We start from the raw sequence: 14480 nt of genomic DNA on the forward strand, positions 1-14480 counted from the left end.
AGTATTTTTTCCAGTGCTTGCGTCAGTCTCAGATATAAAGATAGCAAACTGCACTTTTCCTTTCCTTGCTGATGGGGTGGTACCATCAAGGGTACATCTTTCGTACCTTTAGCATGTATCTTTTACATGGAAACTGGTAAGGTATATAATGTACATAATTGGGCCTACTAAATGCTTTTTAACAGTAAAGGTAAAAGATGTAGGCACATATTAAATGTACAGAATATTCACTCTTGATGGTACCAGTCTAGAGAGAAGGAAAAGTACAGTTTGGTGCATTAGTTCTGAGAGTTCAATCTGCTCAAATACTTTGTCGGGTCTGCCAGCTGACATCCCCTGATCTGAAAGAATGGAAATTTGAAAGAATGTTTTTGAAAGTCCAGTGTGCACCAGTCAAAACAGGCTGGCACTGATATTCTGCTTCTGTAGGCTTCAAGGCTAACCTAGGTAGTGTAAGGAAAACCTAGTATGACCACCAGGTAGCACCACTTTTAATATATTAATCAAATCAGGCGATCAAAGCTACAGCTATCACTGCAGAGAATGCTGAGGAGTGGCACCCCCTGAGTGTTTTCATAAAATCATCATGCAGAATGAATGAACTCATTAATGCATGCCTGGCTTGGATGTATAGTTGCTCAATAGCCCTAAATACTGAAGGGATTGAGTGAAAATATCTCTAACGCTCCAAATGATGAGCCAGATATAAATCACTGAGTCTTCACGAACTGCATAAGAGTGTGAGATAGGACTGAAGGTCAGAGTTGTGGTGATCATTAGTCCTTTAATTCAACACTGCGGACATTGTTTTCATCGCGCGCCCCTCTGATGAAGCGAGTTGATTAGGGGGAGAGAGAGAGAGAGAGAGAGAGAGAGAGAGAGCGCGGAGGGAGAAAAAAAGGGGGTGGAGCGCGCTGCCGCCTCTTTGCGCTGTGTGGGGACGGCGCGCGCGCAGCCTTTCCGCGCCCACGTGCGGCACCAAACGCCCAGAAAAGGTCTGCGCGCGCTGCTGCGCTCCGCCAAGCCGCCGTTCACCGCAGCGCGCTGCTCGCCCTGCCACAGCCGCACGCGCCACTTCTCAGCCCTCTGCTTTCAAAACAACTTCTCTCAGATCACTTATCAGTGGCAGAGGACTTCCTTTACCCGGTTCCCCCCCCCCCACCCTTTTTTTTCGAGTTCCCGTTAAATCCCGTGGGAACCGAAAAGGTGTTCCGTGTGATCCGTGCTTCTTGGCGTGTGCCGGGCCACGCGTTTTACTCATGGAGGGAGACGTTATGGACAAGCTGGACGACATGGCCTCGGTGTACGAGTTCGACCCGTTTACAGGCAACATTCCCGCGACCAAAGTGGAGATCACCGTCTCGTGCAGGTAAGAAGTGTCCGCGTGGAGGAACGCGCGTGCACTAAACACTCCCTTTAAAACAACAACAACAACAAAACATTATCTTTAAACAAAAATATTTTGCACGTGAGAGTAATCATTCCGCTTGTGCGTTGTTTAAGCGAAAGTTGGTCAAAGTAACGCGGCTTTTTTATTCCACTGGAGTTGGTTCATTGCACAGGGTTCAGTATTTGTGCTAATTGTTTAAGATATATTTAATGCAGGCTATCCCTCACGCGCCAGTTTGTGCATCTGTCTCTGATCTGCTTGGCATGAGGACACCCCTCTGGGCAGGGACTGGTTATGGTCATGGGTGGGGACAGATGCCCGCATTCCACTAACCTGTAAATGAATTATACATGACACCAGTGTGCTGTTAGGAGCAGAGCTGCTGCGTGCCAGAGCTGTGGAAAACCCTCATATAACACACATGAACTCGTGTCAAGTGACCAGGTTTCATACAAGTTTTCACAGATTCCCCTTTCTGCATCCACGTCTTCAGCAGCTGTTTGCACAGCTGGTCATTCTCATCATTTGATATTTACTTTTATCACTCTCTGAAGACAATGGCTATTAACCCTTATGCAAGCATAGATTTGTGGGTATTATGCAGCCTCTGTGTCAGACATCCTTTCCTTTCCTTTCCATAGCCTAATGTATTATATCCTATCATTTTGTATGCTTTTCTTCCCTTTCTTTTCCTGTCCTTTCCTAACGTATTATATTCTATCATTTTTCCCCTTTCCTTTCCTTTCCTTTCCTTAGACTAACGTATTATATCCTATCATTTTGTATGCTTTTCTTTCCTTTCCTTTCCTTTCCTTTCCTTTCCTTTCCTCTCTTTTCCTTTCCTTTCCTTTCCTTAGCCTAACATATTATATTCTATCATTTTTTATGCTTCCCTTCCCTTTCCTTCCCTCCCATTTCCTTCCCTTCCGTTCCCTCCCTTCCCTACACTTTTCTGTCCTATCCGTGTCCTCTCCTCACTTATGCTTGGAGATCCTGAGCACCCACGCTGAGCTGTTAAGAGACCCTATCTGCTGGATATGCTGAGGGTTTACCAACACTTTCTTTTAACAGCCTATTACTTATTCATATTAAGACTGAATGAGGGTATGTTTGTCCTTGTACAACTTTTTTTTGGGTTTATGTGACATTTGTTATTTGAAGAAAAATCTGTGCATTTGAAATGAACACTGAAATCACTCCACAAGGAGTGGCACGAGTGCCGGATGATTCATGCACTTTCTATGAAGTGTGTCGCTGCTCTATCTTTTATTCATTAGCGTTCTATCTGAATTGGATCCACTCAGTCTTGGTTATGTGCACACGCCTTTGTGAAAAAACATTTTCAATTAATTATGTATCAGCATATAGCAGAATAGCATTCTTGCAGCTTTTTTTCCTCCCTTGCCGTTATTAATGAGAATTTCATTACAGTAGTTTTTAACAGTCTGTCCTTGTCGTCGTTGGCATTTTCAAAAAATCAGTGTTGTTGTGGTGCTTCCCACCCACAGCTCTGATTAGCCAAGGGCAAGTCCCACTCTGTTACTCATATGCACGAGCTTCTGTCCCTCCAAAATTCTGGAGTAAACAACATTCAGAAGTAAAGCAAAGCTCCAAAAGTCCTGGAGATTATACTATGGTGATGGATTCACTGGTTAATGCTAAGTGATCCATATTTAAAGTTGTCCTGTGCTCTACAGCTATTGGCACTCAGTGCTTCCTTAATTTCCCAAATCTTATTATCATAGCTGTGGTTCTAGGAAATTACCTGCTTGAACCCCCTGTGAGACCAGCTGCGTATACATTATTGATGACATCACCTGCTGGGAGTCACCACTCCTGACAAACGTCCATGCCGCAGTGACACCCTGCTGTGAGTGACTGTTGCAGAACTTCAGCTTACATTACAGTTCATACTCGAATTCACACTGCAGATGCTTGAAACCTGTGGTAAGAATGCACACTAAATTAGTGAAGTCTCCTGGTCCTGTGGATGGTTAGTTTGTTCAGGCTGAAATCATGATGGATAAATGCAGAAGAGGAGGAGGATGCTCAACTTCTCACTTCTCTTTATTACTGAACCTAGGACTTTGATTTGTTTTTAACACATCTTTAATCAATACATGGCAATGCAGACCTACTGGAACGAGGAAACATTTACGAATCACAATAGCAATGCATAATAAGTATGCTGTGCATTGGCAGAACTCCAGTTCTCGCTCATTATTCAAATCTCTGTACCCTTTTATAATAGCAACCATCTATACTCTTTGTGAGCCTACCATTAAAATGTCTTCCACTGGAACAGTAGAACTATTTCTGCAAGCAACACATGCTCATTATAGCAGATCCCATAAATATAGGTCAACACTGGTGCTTAATGGGTACTATTAGACCCATATGTGCTGGTAAATATTTATTCATGATATCAGAATCTGCATATACACTCACTGGCCACTTTAATAGGAACACTTGCTTATTCGGGCAGCTATCCAATCCGGCGATCATGTAGCAACAGCGGAATGCATAAAACCGTGCAAATGCAGATCAAGAGCTTTTCACTTTCAAACATCAGAATGGGGAAAAAAACATGATGCCGATGTCTTTGACCATGGCGTGGTTGCTGGTGCCAGGCGGCGTTGGTTTGAGTCTTTCAGAAATGGCTGATCTCCTGGGGTTCTCAGAGGTTACACAGAATGGTGCGAAAAACAAAAAACATCCAGTGAGCAGCAGTTCTGTGGGTGGAAACGCCTTGCTGAGAAGTCAGAGGAGAATGGCCAGACTGCTTTGAGCTGACAGAAAATGTATGATAACTCAAATAACCACTCTTTACAACTGTGTACTATGGTTGTAAAGAGAGGTGGATAATTGGATGAATGAGCATGTCTACAGGTGTTTCTAATAAAGTTGCCAGTGAGTGCACATTATCTCACATGTGCAGGTCAGCAACCATTTTGTCTTGAAAGATCTTTTGGATTTCACGTGCATGCAACCTCATAGTTATTCAAGAATGACAATGTATTTGCATTTATTTTGTATACAGTTTGGTAGGGGTGCCAGTAATTTTGCCACATACAGTATATGTATAGAATTAAATTCAATTACTAAAAATGAAGTTATTATGAAAAGGATTCTTGTTGGAGGAAATCTTGAGGACACACTCACCGTCCACTTTAATAGGAACACCTGTACACCTGCAGATTCACACAGTTATCTAATCAGCCAATCATGTGGCAGCAGCACAATTCATAAAATCAGGCAGATACAAGTCAAGAGCTTCAGTTAAAGTTCACATCAAACATCAGAATGGGGAAAAAGTGTGATCTCTGTGACTTTAACTGTGGCATGTTTGTTGGTGCCAGATGGGCTGGTTTGAGTATTTCAGAAACTGCTGATCTGCTGGAATTTTCACACACAACAGTCTCTAGAGTTTACACAGAATGGTGTGAAAAATAAAGAACATCCTGTGTGCAGAGGGTCTGCAGGCTGAAACATCTTGCTGATGAGAGATCAGAGGAGAATGACCAGACTGGTCTGAGCTGACAGGAAGTCTATAGTAACTCAAATAATCACTCTTTACAACTGTGGTGAGCAGAAAAGCAGACTCACTCATGCTGAGATGCTTTTCTGCTTACCATGGTTGTAAAGAGTTACTGTATCCTCCCTGAGGGCTCAAACCAATCTAGCCATTTTCCTCTGACCTCTGACTCAATAAAGCATTTCCACCCATAGATCTAGGGTAGAGGAGGGTCGCCTCCTCAGTGTTTTTTGTTTTTCACACCATTCTGTGTAAACCCTAGAGATTGTTGTATATGAAATTCCCAGGAGATCAGCAGTTTCGGAAATACTCAAACCAGCCCACCAACAACCATGCCACGAACAAAGTCACAAAGATCACACTTTTTCTTCATTTCGATGTTTGATGTGAACATTAACTGAAGCTCTTGACCTGTATCTGCACGATTTTTTGTACTGTGCCACATCCACATGATTGGCTGATTCGATAGCTGCATGAATGTGCAGGTGTACAGGCGTTCCTAATAAAGTGGATGGTGAGTGTAGGTCCACGCTTAGAAAATTCAGAACCATTAAGGGTTCTTTCTTTGTACCTCTTGGAGAAACTTTAAAGATTCTGTAGAACCCCTTTAGAAATGTTATGAACACCTAATAATCCAATGAACCTAGTATCTCAAATTATTTGAGTGGAAAATTCAGTTCATTGTGTGTAAAGTTTATTTTGACCTTTTGAGGGGTGCCAATTATTTTGGAATTGACTGCACATCTGAATATATCTGGAAGTCCAAAAAGTGGTTATTTGTCCAACAGCTAGTTTATTTGTATTTTTTTTTTTCCATTATGAAGGAAACATAATCATGGTATTCTTAGTCAGATGGAAACGTGGCCCTGATATTTGGATCTGTTTTTAAAATGCGAGTGCATATTCATACCATATGCTGCAACAATCTTTTTCTCTCAAAGATCCTTCCAGATCTTCCGCTTCATGTGGCATGATTTTGCCCTTCATTAAACTCCTGAAGAGAAAACAGCTCCTGCAGCCATATCATGTATATTCACATCCCTAAATATATATCAGCAATTATTCTAGCCATGCATCACTTCATATCATCTCTCTTCATAGATCACATTGTCGGTGTGTTTTCATATGAAAAGTGCTGCTGAACGTTCTCATTCACTTTATCTAGGTCATAACAAGGGTTCATATTATTTTTGCTGCTTCTTAGAGGTTAACATTATCTTTCATGTCTATAATGGTGATAAGCCGTTCCTGCATTTTCAGGTCTGTAATTATTCTCGGCACCTTAAGCACTCTTGGGCTTAACATCTTCCTGTTCATGCTTCAGAAGAGCGCTATGATCTCTTCTATCTATCGAGCATGTTCTGCTTGTGGATGCAGTCGTTAAATAATGCAAGAAAAACGCAGAAACTCGAAAGGGGTGGTGTTTTTCTGAAACACTGTCTTTAAGGTGTGTGCTGGCACACACTGTTCTTTCTTACCAGTCTAAACTGTTCTGAATCGATTCTGATGACAAATACGTGCCCACTATATCTCTAAAATAAGCAATAAGAAAAAAAGAACAAATGTAATAAAGAAAAAAAGAAAGAAAGAAAAATAAATGTTCAATATAGTGTATAAAACAACAGAACAAAAACAAACAAGCAAATAGTCATTGTAGAAGAGGATGTTTTGTGTCCCACGCTGAATTGCTCTCAGGAAGAAAGAAAGAAAGACAGAAGCAAACAGAAAGAAACAAACACACAAAGAAACAGACAAAAAAAAAACCAAAACTAAAAACAAACAAAGACAGTCAATGTAGGAGAGATTCTTTTTTTATCCCACTATGACTGACTATCAACAAACAAACTCACAAACAAGCAAACAAAAATACTATACAAAAACAAACAAGGTCAGTCAGTATACTAGAGTTTTTGTTTTTTCTTCCACTCTGATTGGCTAAGAAAGAAAGAAAGAACGAAAGAAAGAAACCAACAAACAAACCAGTATGCCCAAACAAATATAGGAGAGTTAGTATAAGAGAGATTGTTTGAGATCATTCTGATTGTCTTAGAGAGGATTAAATAAATAAATAAATAAATAAATAAAGAGCATGACATATGAATGAATTTAATTAATTTTATTAATCTTTAGAATCTATGTCATCTCAACAGTACAGTGTATAGAACAGCACATGCTTTTACACTACAGTGCTCTGCAAGTCATTTAGGGGAAGTTTTTCTGAAAGGTTCCTGAATTTTCCTGGACAAACCAAAAAGTAAAATACACTTAAATGCACTTATCCGCACTGTGTGATTCAGCCGTCTCTCTGCGGATGTTTCAGCGTGATGTCAGAGGAGGTGAGACGGAAAAACACGACTGAGGCTTTGAGCTTGTAGTTGCAGTACACAGAAGCCCTGCTGCAAAATGCCACGGCGTACCATGAGAGCGAATTCACCAGTCCGATTCACTCCTCTCCCCTCCTCAAACCTACACAGAAAATAAAAATGATGACCTGTCTATTAATATATAATTACATTTTGGAGCAGTTACCACTTGCCCTTGTTAAAGTCCATCTCGCTGTGATAAAGCATCAATCAAAACTGTGGAGTTTTTAAAAAGACCTCGCCTGGTTTTGACTTGTTCACCTACAGAGGAGGCAAGAAGACAACAGCAGGATTAGAGATCAAGAGAAAAGCAGATTAAGGAGGCGTAGCGTTCTAGGATTCTCAGCGTGTTGTCTGCAGCAGGGATGCGAACTCCTGATCTGTTTATCAGAAGCCTTGCTGTGATTCTCTGAGCAGGCCAAATAAAAGAGTACACAATCATAGGCACAGTGGGGATAAGTATTTATGTGAGAAATAATGCTGAATTTCTGTACACATAGAAAAGTTTATTTTGAGACTGTCTACCACTTCTTTAGTGGCTTGGCATGTTCAGTCACTCAGTGTACCTTTACTATTTTAGCCTCATGGTGTCTGTGAGTTTTTTTTCTCTCCTGTTAAAATGCCTCTCCACAGGTTGCTATGAAAAGCAGGTGAGGAAGCAGGAGGCATTACTGCTGCATTGTATTCCATGGCACCTTTCTCTTTACCAAAGTGCTCTTGTGTGGTGAGTGTCTTTGAGTGCTGTGGATGACGCGGCTCTGTTCCTAACCCCTGCTAGTCCCCCTTATCCCTCTCTCCCACCTGGGTGCTGTCCACTTCTGCTCCGGTTCCTGTTGACCTGCACTGACATCCTGCAGAATACACCACTCAGAGCACAGATTTTTATATGACAACTCTGTCAGTCACCATACAGAGAGAGAGAGAGAGAGAGAGAGAGAGAGAGAGAGGAGACATTGTCTTGTGTCCCACACTGATTGGCTGTCTCATAAAGAATGAAAGAAAGAAAGAAAAAAGGAAGAAAAATGATGTAGGAGAGATTGTTTTGGGTCTCACTCTGATTGGCTGTCTGAGAAAGAAAGAAAGAAAGAAAGAAAGAAAGAAAGAAAAAGTATAGGAGAGTTTGTTTCGTGTCAGAAAAAGAAAGAAGGCAGAAACAAATAAGCAAACAAACACAATATAGTAGAGATTGTTTTGTGTCCTATTCTGATTGGACTAAGAAAGAAAGACAGAAAAAAGAACATCCCCAACAACAACAACAACAAAAAAAGAAAGAATGAAAGAACCCCCTCCACCCTAACCAAAAAACCCCCAAAACAAACAAAGTCAGTGTAGGAGAAAGAAAGAAAGAAAGAAAAAGAAAGAAAGAAACAAACAAACAAAACCCCTACCCCAGCCAAAAGCCCCCAAAACAAAGTCAATGTAGAAAAAAGAAAGAAAGAAAGAAACACATACAAACAAAAAACCCAATATAGGAGAGATTGTTACGTTCCCACGCTGTCTACGAAAGAAAGAAAGGAAGAACAGAAGGAAGGAAGGAAGGAACGAAGGACAGAAGAAGATATATGATGTATGATGTTTATTTGGTCACATCTGAAGTACTGGAAAGAGTTTTTGGAGCAATGAGTTTTTAACCAACAGAATATTATGGGATGGTGCAGGTCATATTGAATTATGCATCACTTCGTATCGGTGTCTGAGGAACTCTGAAATAACCCGTCATGAGTCAGGTACACTAAGCCTTACTTTCAAAACTGATGCAATAATGATCTTTTTTTACACTAGGCTTTTGCATTTTTTTTTTTTTTCTTTTCTGTTCTCCATACCAACACGGGGCTTTTGGAAAGTGGAAGTTGGTTTAATTTCCCACAGTTTCTCTGCTTTGACCTTCTGTTCTGGTCCTTCTGATGTTTGCTGGTGCCAGTTTTCACTTCCACCCTCAAAAAATAAGCATTCGATCCACCTGACAGGACCTTTTTATTGGACTACGCTGAACGAGCTAGAGGACCTGTAAATAATTTTAAATTCACTTTTCTCCCATTGTTGCCATGGCACCAAGGTCTGGGAATTTTCCTTCTACTGACTTGAAATAGAAGAGATTGTCTCTTAATTTTCTGGAGTGCATGTGTCAGTATGCTTTTTAACGGCTGTTGCTGTCACACGGTTGTAGAATTCTTCTCATTTTTAGATGCAATCAAAGAGAATAGGAAACGCTCTCCACTTTACCTCTGTTCCTTTGCTATTATCTTAACTCTCTTAAGTGGATATATAATTCATATAATCATCGCTGACTCACAGACTGAAGATGGTGCTTGATAGTCTACGTGATCTTTATCGTGCTCAGTTACAATTATGCAAATTCTGATGAGAACCACAGAGGAAAAGTTTAATGACTTGCCAAACTTTCTGCCCCAACAGCTAACTGGCTTCTTTGAAGTTCAGCTCGATCTCTCGAGAGAAGCGATAGCGCTCCTCTCTCGCACCTGCTCCAGTTCTGCAGCACCAATTACTTTTTAATACGCTCCTACCATACTGTCTGGATATGAGGCGCTAAAAGAAGCTCTTCCTCTGCTTGAGATCTGTGAGCAGATCTTTTTTCCTGTCTGTTTCTTGAACGTTTTAAAACCATGAAATAATGGGTATTACACAGTTACCTAAAGCCTGATAAGTCTTAAAGATATTCTGAACACTTAGGCTGATTTTCCTAAGGTCTAAATGTATATTTGTCTTTTTGTTTTAAATAAATTCATTAGTCATGCACCACAATGAAAACTGGCTGAAACCAAAATTCAGGACATACTGGATGAAAACTAGGAACTCGAAAAAAAAAAAAAAAATTGGGTTCTTCATCATCATCAACTTGGATGGAGGCGTGCAACAGAGTGGATGTCCAACTGGGGGGAAAAGTCACTGAACAGAAAGAAAGAGTGTGATGGAAGAATTGGATGTGTGGGGACCAGCGGCATGCTTCAGTGCCTCTGTCTATCTTGCCATAGCCGAGAGTCAAGCACTTCACAAACACGGAGAGGCAGATTTGAGTGCAGGAGCAGTGAAGCGGTCACCTGGTCATGGACACAACCTCTCCCAGGACTTGTGTGTAGGCAACTCTGGGCTCACATAAGATCATGCTTTTTTTTTCATTTCTTTTTTTCAAAAAGACCCAAGGCTATGGATGGCTGGAATGAAATTCATTCCAAACTGATGCTTGAATGGACTCTGTTGAAGCAAGGCTAATTTCTAAACAGACAAACTGGAGCTTTCTAAGCAGAGCTTGAATAATGCAGCCTCAGTGCTGCAGTGCTAGCGATCTGAGTTTGTGCTTGAAGTGTAGAATTTAGTAATTTGTGTAATTACAGTACCAGCCAAAAGATTTTACGTTTTAAAGCATGTGGGGGATTAAGCAGAGACCCCAAACTACTTTCCTAAAACACATATTCTGAACACTTTAGACTAATATTCCTAAGGTTTCAATGTAAATTAGTCTTTTTATTTTGATTAAATTTGCAAAATGAAAACTGTTGGATGAAATTAAAATTAAGGACATACTGGACAAAAAAAACCCAAAACCTGAAAAACAGATATTTTATAACCTTAATAATAATAATTACCTTGTTTTTGTAAAGACCTTGTTTACCTTGCACCTACAGGGATGGGGGTTCGTCTCCCGCCTCTGCCCTGTGTGCACACATCTTGCATGTTCTCCCTGTGCTTTAGGGGTTTCATCCCCAAGTCCAAAGACATGCATTAGGGCCTTAGAACCTTAGAACCTTTTCATAGTACCTGAACTAATTGTGGAACTACCCACTTTTTGGCGTTATCGCACCTCCGGAACTGGGTGCGATTTTAGTACCGGACTGCCTTTTTCGAGAACCAAATTAGCTCCTACTCCGGAGCAGGATCTAACCAGCACAACTGGCACTATCCGTGACGTAAGTAGACGTTGATTGGCCAAACACGTACGAAAACGCCCTCACCCGCCATGATTTAAAACGCCGTGTAAACATACTGTAGTGTCAACTTATTTCGCAAGTATGGAGAACAGCGATAGATGGACAGACGCTGAAGTGCAACACAGCTAAGATCACAGCGTCCTCCATCCTCCGACCGGCTTACGTCACTTCCTAGTGCCCACTGTCGGTGCGAATGCAACCCTTTAAATGGTACTGGGAAGTAGTTCATGCAAAATCGCCCAGTACTTTAGTACTGTAAATTTAGTTTTGGAACTAAAGCGGTGCGAAAGGCCCTATTGTAGCCTGTGTTTCCAAACTGTCCGTAGTGTGTGAATGTGTGTGCAATTGTGCCCCGTGATGTAATGGCACCCCGTCCAGGGTGTCCCCTGCAGCCCTGTGTAGGATAAGCAGTATGGAAAATGGATGGACAATAATAATTTTTTCTGCATAAATTGAAATTATTTATTTAGTTTTTTTATTTAACTTTGTTTAAGTTAAATAACTACAAGGTAATTAAAACAACTGAGTCAGAAAAACGTTCACATGCAACTTATTTGCGGCACCACCTATACGTTGAAACACAATCAGGCTTGCAAGTCACGTGGTAACTTGCAGTTAGTCGTGGCCTAATGGATAGAGAGTCGGACTTGCAACCCGAAGGTGAACCTGAAGGTCGTGGGTTCGGGTCTCGGGTCCGGCAGGGATTGTAGGTAGGGGGAGTGAATAACCAGTGCTCTTCCACCCTCAATGCCACGATTGAGGTGAGACCCTTGAGCAAGGCACCGAACCCCCAAACTGCTCCCTGGGTGCCGCAGTAAAAAAGGCTGCCCGCTGCTCCGGGTATGTGTTCACGGTGTGTGTGTGTTCACTGTGTGTGTGTGCACTTGGATGGGTTAAATGCAGAGCACAAATTCCGAGTATGGGTTACCGTACTTGGCCACAAGTCACTTCACTTCACTTTAACATGGTACGGTAAAATGGGTTTTTTCAAAACATGGAAAATCTCTGTAAAAATCTCCTAAAGAATTTACAGGGTAAAAACTATCTGCATTTTGAAAATATCCACTTTTCCGCACTGCATTACCACATGACTTACGAGCCCGTTTGCAGAGAAGAGGAGAAATGTCATGAGCACAAACTTTACACATGAAGTGGGCAATGGTTAATATGTTAAAAAAGAGGTAAAATCGATCATATTCAAATAGTGTAGTGGTAGAGGTTAGCTTGGTTAAAATACTGTATGTTGCTGCAGAACGTCTCATCCAGAGCATTCGAGTGAAAGTCTGATATGTTGCTATGCAACATATTATCATGCTAGAACATTGATATTCAATGTCTAGAAGGTACTGCTAATAAGTTGCATGTTTTTTTTTTGAATGAGCTGAATTATTATGATTATTATTATTCAAAAGTCATTCAGTTGGACATTACCCCACAGTTAACAGTAAATAAATTAAAATGTAAAATTTAAATTATCTGTAAGCTTGATCTAATTTTTCACATTTTTACTCTATAGAAAGTGCCATTTTTGGCCAGAATCTGTGTGCATCCCTAAAAGTCATCATACACAAGTATCTTATCTTAAAAACAAACTTCAAGCATTAATCAAAGTCAGCTTAACTTATTAGCGTAACTTAATTATACTTAACTTAATTATTAGCTTAGCTTAATTATATTGTAATTACTATGAATTATTTGTTGATTACAGTGAAACTAATAGGAAAGAGGAACATAAGTCTGGGCATGCCAGTGGTTCCAGGGAGTTTAAAAGGTCAAGATACTGAAAAAGATACTTTCACTCAGGGGTTCCCACACTTTTGATTGGTACTTTATGTATTACAAATATCATACTGTATTCCATAACCATGTAATAAATAATTCAAGCTCCTCTTGTGAAATATGTATAAATGTTTATTCCTTTATTAGTGTTTAACCCTAACCTATGAGATAGTGGTAATTTCTTGAGCTATGCATTTCAGCAGTGTTTTATCTAAAGAAGACATGCAGGTGTACCTCTGCTGAATCATTAATCATAAACCCATTGGAATGATTACATTGAAGCAGATGTTATACATGCCTTTTCAATTTTTTAGGTCCTAGCACACATAGATGTCACTGAGCCATGTGATTTACTGGCTGAATTCAGCTCATTATCATTGGAAATCATCTCTTAGATGATGGATCTGACGCTTAGCTTGAGCTCCCGGACTGCTGAGCTCATGTCCATGTAGAGGATTTGGATGTGAGTCATTTTCTCTCACTGCTCGTTTGTGGTGATCAGCATATGTTCCAAGACTGCTATCATCATGCAAGCTGTTATTGCGCTCCCTCAGCATGATGATAAATTAGTGCTATTAGGTTTCGCTGTATTAGAATAAATTTACATGCCAAAACAGAGCAATTTGACCACAGATATGGAGTGAAAAATCCACTAAAAGCTTTTTTACCTAGTACATGTACAATTATAGTCATTCTCATTTGTTGGCAGGGATCCTACCAGTGTGACAGTTTGCTCAGGTGCTTAGAGATCTGGTAGGAGGGAGTCTGTAAAAATAAAGATAAAAGGTTGTCATGTACCTTTCTCTGGCTTTTGTATTTGTGAAATGTTCCATCATGGCATTTAGATATAAAAGTGATACAAAATGCTGTCCAAGTTCACAGTGAAATATTCAGTGGCAGGTGATTTTAATGGAGTCTTTGAGTTGCAGAGGCTTTTATGTCATCTTCACGGTCTTTTGGATGCCTCTGACAAGTGGTGTGATTTTAGACAATGTATACCATTGCTGCTCAATTTATGATTTGAAGTGTTCAGTGTTTGGGTGTGGCATGGGGGTCTCATCATCATGATCAGGGGTTTGCAAGCTTTTGAACAATATTTTCCAGACAGCACCCCAGGACATTTTTGACAGACCATTGTGTGAAGGTGGAGGGGAGAGCAGGCAAGGTTGGCATCACAAAGAGGCATTCAGAGTAACGGTGAATTCGGAGCCTATTCTGGGAACACTGGGTGTGAGGTGAGGTGGGAATACACCCTGGATGGCATGTCAGTCCATTGCAGGGCACCATGCGCCCAGACACATACACACACACACACACACACACACACACATACATTCACACACTCATTCACCAATCCACCCATCAGCATGCTTTTGGGAGATGGGGGGAAACCAGAAAACCTTGAGGAAACCCGTGTGTAAAGATGGAGAAGATGTGAAACTCCTCACACACAGTAACTGAAGTTC

General features: G+C 40.8%; 1 protein-coding gene across 3 annotated transcripts in view; it reads left to right on the forward strand.

Moving 5' to 3' along the window:
• Positions 1-942: 942 nt before the first annotated feature.
• cpne5b (copine Vb) overlaps positions 943-14480 on the forward strand; it is a 119840-nt gene continuing 106302 nt past the window's right edge. For all 3 annotated transcript variants that reach the window (XR_003403967.3, XM_026935734.3, XM_026935735.3), the window contains exon 1: positions 943-1369. Coding sequence is in view for 2 of the 3 variants with exons in the window: in XM_026935734.3 (XP_026791535.1) it covers positions 1260-1369 (110 nt within the window). In the remaining variant the exon portion in view is untranslated. The remainder of the gene's footprint in view (positions 1370-14480) is intronic.

This window comes from Pangasianodon hypophthalmus, chromosome 20 (genome assembly GCF_027358585.1).
Source record: "Pangasianodon hypophthalmus isolate fPanHyp1 chromosome 20, fPanHyp1.pri, whole genome shotgun sequence".
In the NCBI taxonomy this organism is placed as follows: Eukaryota; Metazoa; Chordata; class Actinopteri; order Siluriformes; family Pangasiidae; genus Pangasianodon; species Pangasianodon hypophthalmus.